The sequence below is a fragment of the Pholcus phalangioides genome, unplaced genomic scaffold (genome assembly GCF_987345545.1).
Source record: "Pholcus phalangioides strain wild (caught in Gottingen) unplaced genomic scaffold, Ppha-v1.0 ptg000003l_1, whole genome shotgun sequence".
Lineage (NCBI taxonomy): Eukaryota > Metazoa > Arthropoda > Arachnida > Araneae > Pholcidae > Pholcus > Pholcus phalangioides.
Genome location: NW_028301596.1, coordinates 11,723,774 through 11,733,668, shown reverse-complemented (window position 1 = coordinate 11,733,668; position 9,895 = coordinate 11,723,774). Strand labels below are relative to the sequence as shown.

Below are 9,895 nucleotides of genomic sequence, written 5' to 3'. Positions count from 1 at the left end.
TCTGTGGCGAGACTTTTTAATGGGGAGATCGGCTCCCATTTGCGCCTTGAAGTTGGGAACCACAGAAAACCAACTTCAGCCGACCACCACTGTGGGGTTCGAACCTGGATCCTCGCATCACGAGTCCGGCACTATAACCACTCGACCACCACAGCGACCACTTCAGAATTTTTTGTGATTATAGACACCCCGTGTACTTTAAAACCATCAAATTCTCACTTAAAAATAAAATTTTCTATAAGAAGTGGACACAATCTATTACGCCTATAGCAGAAGCAATTTCTAAGAATGAAATTTTTTTATCCCTCGAAGTTCATTATAATGGAAATATGAAAATTGACAAACACACACAACATTCAGTAGATCAGTTATCAAGAAGAAAAATCCATTATTTAAATTTTGAGCCAGGAAAGAAAACTAAAGCTTCGTAAAAAAACAATATCAATAATTTATTCATAATTCCATGTCAACCTCATTTTTTACATGCTCGTTATCATCCTCATCATCGGATGATGAAATTTCTTTAGGCTGTCCATTTTCTTTGTCACTTTCTTGTTCATTGTCAACACCAAAATCTTTCAATTCTTCTAACAGTTCAGCAATTTGTTGAAGGATGTCTTCATTCTCGACTTTGTGCTTTCTTGCCACCTGTTAAATTTCACCATGAAAAGATCAATCCACAGCAGCTGACACATCACAGATGATGAGCTGGTCAAACTCGGTTATAACCTCTCAGATAAAAAGACATTACGTAACAGTTCAAGCCAATTCGTATAGAGCAGTGGTTCCCAAGCTTTTTGAACACCACAACCTCCCTTTTGAAAAGAAATTTATGTGACCCTCCTACATAGGGTGACCATATGTCCCAGTTATATGTTTTTGAGGTTCTAAAGGTGCTGTTTCAAAAGCATTATTTGAACTCGCTTTTTCTCTGTTTTAGTTTGCGTGATTGGCGACTTATGAAATAAAATTATTTTTCAATATTCAGTTGGCAGTGTATGTGCCTTGATTTTGACATACAATGTGATCAGAAAGAATCATACAATTTCAAAATGATTCAGTGTATGTGCCTTGATTTTGACATACAATGTGATCAGAAAGAATCATACAATTTCAAAATGATTCTTCGCTTGGAGAATTGACCATTAATAATATTGTTCATAATACGTAGACATTTCTTTTATATACTTGTTTTATTGTCTTAATTTTTTACATAAATACAAGATGAAACAAAAAAAATCAGCCAAGGGGTCTAGAGACCCATACTGGATGATACATTATTTTATTGACATTTTTATTTAGGTTGTAAAAAATGAAAATAAAATTTAAATTTTGGAGAAACTCTTACAACCCACACTTTGGGGAACCTTCTTTCTCTCCTACAAACCGAACACAACTCTGGTCTATCACCATCTATGGGCGATTTAGTACCTAGTGAGTTGTGCTGGAAGTGTAACTGTGTGTGTACTTAACAGACTGAGTGCATATGTAGTGGTGTTTTATTTTTCAGTGCTGCCATCTATATTTCAGAAAAGGAGTGAGTGATGTTATGATTGAAGTGAAGTGTTTATGATTGAATTACATTTGTACTGTTTGTAGGTCTGTTGCTTTCCATGGCAAGACTTTTTAAAGGGGAGATGATTGTATTGCATTCCCGCCTTAAAGTTGGTGTTGGGGGGGGGGGGCACTGCTATAGAGAATAATGGTAATGAACCTTGCCTTTAATGTAAAAAGAATGCAACAACCGGATATGTCAAACATAAATTTTCATCACTTCTGCTTTTATATTTATGGTAGTTTATACATATTATGGTCATTTGAAGAAAATATCATTTAACCCTTTATGCAGTTTGTTTTCTAAAATTTTCCTGATCTGCAGGATTAAAATGATAATTAAAATCTAAAAAAACAAACATTTCAGGGTGACTGAAATAAAGCAGATCGAGTCTGACAAGATATCTCAGGATTGCCGCTGTAAGGATAAATAAAAGTTTAGTAACATTCAAAACATATTTCTTAAAAAATATTATCAGGCACAGCAAAATTAATTATGGTTTATGCTGTGTTGGATACGAGAAAAATTCCTTCAAAACAATATCGTATATACAGTAAAAGTCTGTTATAATGACAGCTTACAATCACAAGGAAAATTTTAATTTCTCATCATAAACAAATTTTAACTTTTTGGCTAGGTAGGTTAGAAATAGATGCTTTTATTTGAATAAAAAGGTCTTGAAGATCATTTTGATTCAATATGTAGAACTGTGAACTCCTTTTTTTTGAGGTTTTTTGGCCATAGTCATCCATGCTACGGATGAATGAGGGAGTGCAGGTTGGGGGAAACCCATCCGCGTCCATTCACCATGGGCTAAACATGGCAATTTATGGGCTGCACCACATGAAGGTGCAAATTGGACCTTAAGCCTCTATTCCTAGTCGATTCCTTACTCTGCAGGAGTCAACTTAATGACATTAGACAGAGTAAAATGGAAAAATTTAGAGGAGACCTTCATCTAGCAGTGGGTTAAAAATGGTTGATGATGAACTGAACTCCAGTCGTAATAACACCCATTCCAAACATTACAGATTCATTAGAAATTTTTGAGGGGAATATCTAAGGAAGTGCATGTACGATTAAGTTGTAGTCCCCATGGTCATTTAGTTACTGGGAAAGAAGTCAAATATAACCATTACAAATTGCATGTGTATAGCAGAAAAACCTAAAAATAGTACAGTGGGGGTGGATGGGGGGGGGGGGGATGTTGTGAAATGTGACTTTTCTGTATTAATTCTTTATAAGAAGTAACTCAGAGTTTGGCCAGATGACTGGTGAAACTAACTTTTTTTTTGTCTTTTTTAAAAGTTTGAAGCTAATAAAATATATTTTCCTGATAAAAAATTTTTATGAATACATTGAAATTGACTTCACCAGTTTCATGTTCTTAACTGTATTTTTAAATCAACTAAACAAAAACAACAACATAATTGAAATAATTACCAATAAGTTTTAAAAAATTGAAATAATTAGACTGAAAAATCGACACAACGTCATATGCCATTGTAGCCAGATATGACTTGGTTAAGAAGAGCACGTGCAATGGTAACTTTCATTGTTAGTTTAATTTTTGAAGAAGGGGAATGAGAAACTTGGGTTTTAGCAAATTATTTTTGATGCTATGGTACAGTGGTTATCAAATTTTTGAAATGCACCTCCCCTCCTTTCAACAAAGATTTTATAGGAGATCCCTACATATGGCAACCACATGTCCTGAAAAACTGGGACATTCATGATTTTTGATTAATGAATGTGCTTCAATTTCCATAATCAGTGATGAACGAAATCAAATTATTTTTCAATATTTCTTTGGCAGAACTGTTTTAATATGAAATTTCAAACCACCCAAATGCAAGTTTTGAATCCTGCATAATCAATTCAGCCACAAGTTAGGAAGGAATGCATATATTGAGCATCGCGATAGTGCAAATTCAATGGCTTGGTAACCAAATTCAGGGTCACCCTTATCAAACGCAGGACTTGGTATAAAAATATTCTAGGGTTTCTTCATAGAAAGAGTAAGTTTAGTTTTGTGTGTGTGATTGGTTATATTGCTTTTGAACATTCACAAGTAATCATATTTATGATTGCGGCACAGCCACCCTTGATTTATTATACAAAATAAGCTAGTTGAGGCTTTTTTTTAGTTTCGACATATTACATTTAATTACATTGGGAAAAAAGTTATTGTTCAAACATTATAATTTTGGAGAATCTTTCTCAATCCCCCCCCCCCCCCCCCCATCCTAGTTCATCAACAGGATCCTCTGAAGGGTCACAACCCACACTTTTGGAACCACTGCTATAGCAAATGCTTTCTCATTTTGAACTTGCAATAACCAAATACGTGTTGTATTTTTAGCATTAACTCTTTGGCAATCACTTGTTATAGTGAGATTCTAATTTTGACAGACTTATTCTTTCTTATAATAAATATTCATGCAATGAGAAAACATTGATAAAAAGAAATCACACCTCATTAGCCTTTTCCAAATAAAAATAAGCATTTCCTTTGTATTCTTGACCGTGTAGGTAGTTTGACCAACCAAGAAGGAACCACACAAAGAAATCTTGGTCATTCTCATCGAGCAAACCTTCTAAAACTTTAGTGGCCTCCTAAATCAAGAGAAAATGCAATCAAAACTCTTATTCTTGTTTGTTAATGAATTTTGGTTATTACAAGACGCATAGTATGCATAAAAGAACAGGATTTAAAACCCACAGTGAAAAGTTATAGCTGACAGAATAGTCTTTTGCAATTGAAAAACAGTCTTTTCTCTCCATCCATCAAATGCAGTTGTAAATTTGTATTAGCCAGCATGCTGGGAAATTTGAGCCACATTGAGGAAAATTCTTAAATATCTTTACTATAAAAATCTACTGAATTGGCTAAATACATATTGTGATCTTTATTAAACCTCACTTTTCCCGGCATGCCAGAAACTGACCAGACTGTAACATTCATGAAACTGGTGTCCCTTGAGTTTCATGGCATGTTAGTTGGTGCGGGGAATACAGTCTATGTTTAAATTCTATATTAAAGTCAGAGCATTATAAAAATTCAATTTTATAATCCTATTTTTACTAAAAGCCATTATACAAGCAACTGCATGTTAAATTTTTATGTACAAGCACACATGCACAATCCTCCTTTCACTACTACAGGGTATAAGTATGCTTGCACAAGAACCAGATTGTACTTGAAATACACAATGTGTATGTCAAGCTTGGGCAACAATGGTGCTCGCTTTGGATGCCTATGGAAGCAAAATGCAAACAACATATACCAACACCAAGCAGAGCTCACTTACGCATGAAGACTGATACAGGTAACCACATGACACATAATTTCAGTTTCTCTTGTACCAGCACACACATGCATAATTTAAATTCATTCAAGCCACGTGTGCAGTCAAAATGCTTGAACAAAATTCTCCTACATACCCTCAAGCATGATTGTCAAGCTTGCAGTTATGTGTGCATTCGCCATAAGATAGTGTTGCGTGTGGACATATTTCAAAATGTATAAATTAAGTAAAATGCACAAATTTATATTCATTGAATATAAATTTGTTTTTGAAATCAAGAGGAAAGTGAAAATATATATAAATATATAAAAAAAAAATATAAATATAATAAAAAAAATATTGTACTTCAAACATTTCCAGCTCTATTAATAGTTGGCTTGTCTTCACACGACTCGCATACTCTGGAACAACTACCTTTAATGAAATATTGAAATACAATATATTAAACAAAGTGGTAGGATTTCTTTTCCACTTACACGGAAAAGTCAAAATATGACATCTACAGTAGTATTAGACTCCATAATTGCTGACTGTTATCAAATAAACCATATCATTATTTTATATATAGACAGACATGGCAGCTGACGGCCCAGAAAGACCATCTTGGTATGGTTTGTGCTCTTTCCCAAAAGGATGAAAGGTCTTAGAGAGCTATTATCTTTACAGTATAAGATGTCACATTTATCTCATTTTGTTTTGCACATTCTTTTTGCTTTGCACACTGCAGTTTTTTCTTTTGCTTTCAGAACCAACGTACTGTTATTATGTTTGACACAGATGATTTTGAAATTCAAATTCTGCAACTTTGTTGAAACTCTACATACAGTATAACATGTCACTTTGTACACCTCTATATCCTGGACACCTTCCTATATTGGACGGTTGGAATAGAACCGGTCATAATCCTATACTAAAGCATGTCCATGATATTCTGTATCTTGAACACCTCCCTATCTTGGATATTGGACACTCTAGTGTTCTTATCTTGGACAAGTACAGCACATTGTCTGCTAATTATATGCTTAAGTATTGAATGCTTGGCAGTGCTATGGAAGTGTGTTGTTTTTAGGATAGGTTTTTTCAACTCTTGAGGGAATTAAAAAAAAAGTTTTATTGAACACCCAGTCAGATTATGGGATTTTTCCCACAACTGTGAATACCTTTATTCCTTAAGCTTTTTTTTCATCACTCAGCTGTTCAAAATTTTACTCAGTTTCCAATAGCAATCAGTGCTGGATTTTTGTTTCAGTCCTCTTGCAATTGTAATGCAAGTTTCGACTTTATCATTATGAGTTTATCAAGTTTGTGGAGTTGACCATAGAGAAGAAAAAAGGTGTTACTGATTGGTTGCAAGTTTTAAGAGTTGCAGCCAAATTACAGAACTTAAATTGCAAAATCAACTGTGTCAAACATAACAACACGACGCTGAATCCTGAAAGCAGAGGGGAAAAAGTGCAGTGTGCAAAGAAAAAGAATGTGCGAAACTGAAAATGATGAGATAAATGATAAAGTTTTAATATGATCAAGTTTTAATATTCTAACACCTATTGAAAAGGTTGATGCTTGAAAGTATAGTTTTTAAAATATTCAATCAGTTAAAACCAGTTAGCAATGCCCTAAAATGTTTTTATGTCACTATATATTAGACACCTTTCTAACAGATTTTAATGGACTGTAGATGCTCAACTTGGACAGATTTTATTGTATGAGCATTTCATAACTTCCCAAGGACATAAAATATTCGAAACAATGCAACAAACTACCTCATTTATGGGGGGGTCCAACAATATCATTTATTTATTATTTATGAGGTCCATTAATTTATGTAGCTAATCAAGTTTCCATGGCTATCAAGGATGAAAAATAGCTTGAAGGCCACTAAGCAACACTGACAAACAAAAAACACTACATTACAAACTATTGACTGTCTCCAAGCCTGAAAAGCCACTTTTGAATCATTAATTTATATCCTCATATTTTATTACTATAAAAATTATATTTATCCAAATGACTGATTGAAAGCTCTTAGTGTTCAATTACAGTTGACATAGTTCATAATTCATAAATGCATAATAATATGCCAATAAAGCACTTATTTTTTGCATAAATGCAATGTAAAAATAATTTGACTAACAAAAATAGTAAATTACTAGTAGTAAAAAAATGTAAAACGATTTTGGCACCCTATCCCAGAATTTGCTATGATGAGCTGCTATTTGTTTTGTCCTTTTCTCATTTAAACATTGAAACTTTAGTGGATAATTTTTTAAATTTTATTCAACTTCTTAGAGGGGGGGGGGGGGTAAACAACATAGTAAGCCACAATTTCTGATCTACCCTAAATATTTCGATTTTTTCTTTCATATAATCTGTGGATTATAGGCATGAAATTGTAGCATATTTACAGATTCTATTCAAAATAGATAAAAACCTTGCAATCAGACTCTATTTCTGCCTTGTCACGCAATGCTTCATGATGAGGTAACCACAGTGATAAACTTTTCTTCATCATTGTGACAGCTTCCTGGTAGAAGAATGAATAAGCGCAGACATCTATATTATAATTTTAGTAAAAGTTTCAGCAGTGAAAGTAACATTTCCATACAGAAAATAGAGCTGTAATAACATGAGTAACTGGAAAAAAACCTCAATTACAATAAAAGAAACAGAATTGAACTGAAAATAAACAGAATTCCAAGAACAGCCCAATATTAACCCGGTAAAACAGAGTAGGTAATTTAATCTTCAGAGATCAATGAGGTTAAGTTCGCTCACTAATATGATATAGAACCTTTAATTTTATGATAAGAACTTGTCATATTTGCAGAATATTGAAAAAATACAGAAAAAAAATTAATTTTGATAATAAACCATGATTTACAGTGAGATACGATGTCACTCTATGCATACAAAAAGTATGGAAGACTGGATAACAAGTGGAAATGAAAATGAATTTTGGAAGGAAAACTCCCATGCCTCTGAGGGGAATCTAATCACCATCCTCTCATAGTCCCAACAAATTTCTTCTTATAGAGCACATATTTATGCTGAAAGGGCATACACATTAGACCTAAGATCTATTAACTGATTCAAGGAATTGCCTATGTATTGTTCGGGTGTGGGTCATAATCCCGACAGACGAAATCCCGACAAGTCACAATCCCGACAGACGAAATCCCGACAGGTCAAAATCCCGACAGGGTCGAAATCCCGACAAGTCAAAATCCCGACACGGTCAGAATCCCGACAGGGTCGAAATCCCGACAGGTCAAAATCCCGAAAAGTCGAAATCCCGACAGGGTCAAATTCCCGACACGGTCAAAATCCCGACACGGTCGAATTTAAAAATTCAATTTCGCCGTATAATCGCCGCACTTCGCGATTTCTGTCGGGATTTGAATTTCTTACGGCAAGGGGCGTTGGGGCGCCGATGAGAATGATAAATTGCGATGAAATAAATTTTTCAAATTTTAATTTCGCCGTATAAGCCGCACTTCGCGATTTCTGTCGGGATTTGAATTTCTTGCGGCAAGGGGCGTTGGGGTGACGATGAGAATGATAAATTGCGATGAAATAAATTTTTCAAATTTTAATTTCGCCGTATAAGCCGCACTTCGCGATTTCTGTCGGGATTTGAATTTCTTGCGGCAAGGGGCGTTGGGGTGACGATGAGAATGATAAATTGCGATGAAATAAATTTTTAAAATTTTAATTTCGCCGTATAAGCCGCACTTCGCGATTTCTGTCGGGATTTGAATTTCTTGCGGCAAGGGGCCTTGGGGTGACGATGAGAATGATAAATTGCGATCAAATAAATTTTTTAAATTTTAATTTCGCCGTATAAGCCGCACTTCGCGATTTCTGTCGGGATTTGAATTTCTTGCGGCAAGGGGCGTTGGGGTGACGATGAGAATGATAAATTGCGATGAAATAAATTTTTCAAATTTTAATTTCGCCGTATAAGCCGCACTTCGCGATTTCTGTCGGGATTTGAATTTCTTGCGGCAAGGGGCCTTGGGGTGACGATGAGAATGATAAATTGCGATGAAATAAATTTTTCAAATTTTAATTTCGCCGTATAAGCCGCACTTCGCGATTTCTGTCGGGATTTGAATTTCTTGCGGCAAGGGGCCTTGGGGTGACGATGAGAATGATAAATTGCGATCAAATAAATTTTTTAAATTTTAATTTCGCCGTATAAGCCGCACTTCGCGATTTCTGTCGGGATTTGAATTTCTTACGGCAAGGGGCGTTGGGGTGACGATGAGAATGATAAATTGCGATGAAATAAATTTTTCAAATTTTAATTTCGCCGTATAAGCCGCACTTCGCGATTTCTGTCGGGATTTGAATTTCTCGCGATGAAGGGCGTTGGGGTGACGATGAGAATGATAAATTGCTATCAAATAAATTTTCAAATTTTAATTTCGCCGTATAAGCCGCACTTCGCGATTTCTGTCGGGATTTGACTTTCTCGCGATTAAGGGCGTTGGGGCGACGATGAGAATGATGAATTGCGATCAAATAAAATTTTCAAATTTTAATTTTGTCGCATAAGCCGCACGTCGTGATTTCTGTCGGGATTTGAATTTCTCTCGGCGAGGGGCGTTGGGGCGACGATGAGAATAGTGAATTGCGATCAAATAAAATTTTCAAATTTTAATTTCGCCGTATAAGCCGCACTTCGCGATTTCTGTCGGGATTTCCGTTTGTCGCTGCAAGTGGTTTGTGGCGCATACCATGATCAATGGAGATCAATAATTTGGAAATTCATTTACTTTTCCAACTTGGCGAAAAGCAAAGGATTCAGGGTTGCCTTTTTCTGGCATTTATCGATTTTTCTATCCTCCACAAACACTGCTGTTCCTTATTATTTTCTTTGAGAATTTTTCGAAATTCTTTCTCGCTCAAGTTTCAAATAGACTTAAAATGTCAAATGATATTGCACAAAGTTAGACCGTTTCATGAAGATCTTAATTTAAAATTTTCAAGGTTTTCGAAAGCAGTGTAATAGTAGAGAAATATTTTTATT

General features: G+C 35.0%; 1 protein-coding gene across 1 annotated transcript in view; it reads right to left on the bottom strand.

The window, feature by feature from the left end:
* Positions 1–428: 428 nt before the first annotated feature.
* Positions 429–9,895, bottom strand: part of LOC149088034 (uncharacterized) — a 33,002-nt gene continuing 23,535 nt past the window's right edge. The window contains exons 7-10 of the mRNA XM_089244054.1: positions 7,295–7,387; positions 5,209–5,277; positions 4,031–4,171; positions 429–648 (exon numbers count right to left, since the gene is read on the bottom strand). Coding sequence (XP_089100180.1) covers positions 454–648; positions 4,031–4,171; positions 5,209–5,277; positions 7,295–7,387 — 498 coding nt within the window. The 3' untranslated portion in view covers positions 429–453. The remainder of the gene's footprint in view (positions 649–4,030; positions 4,172–5,208; positions 5,278–7,294; positions 7,388–9,895) is intronic.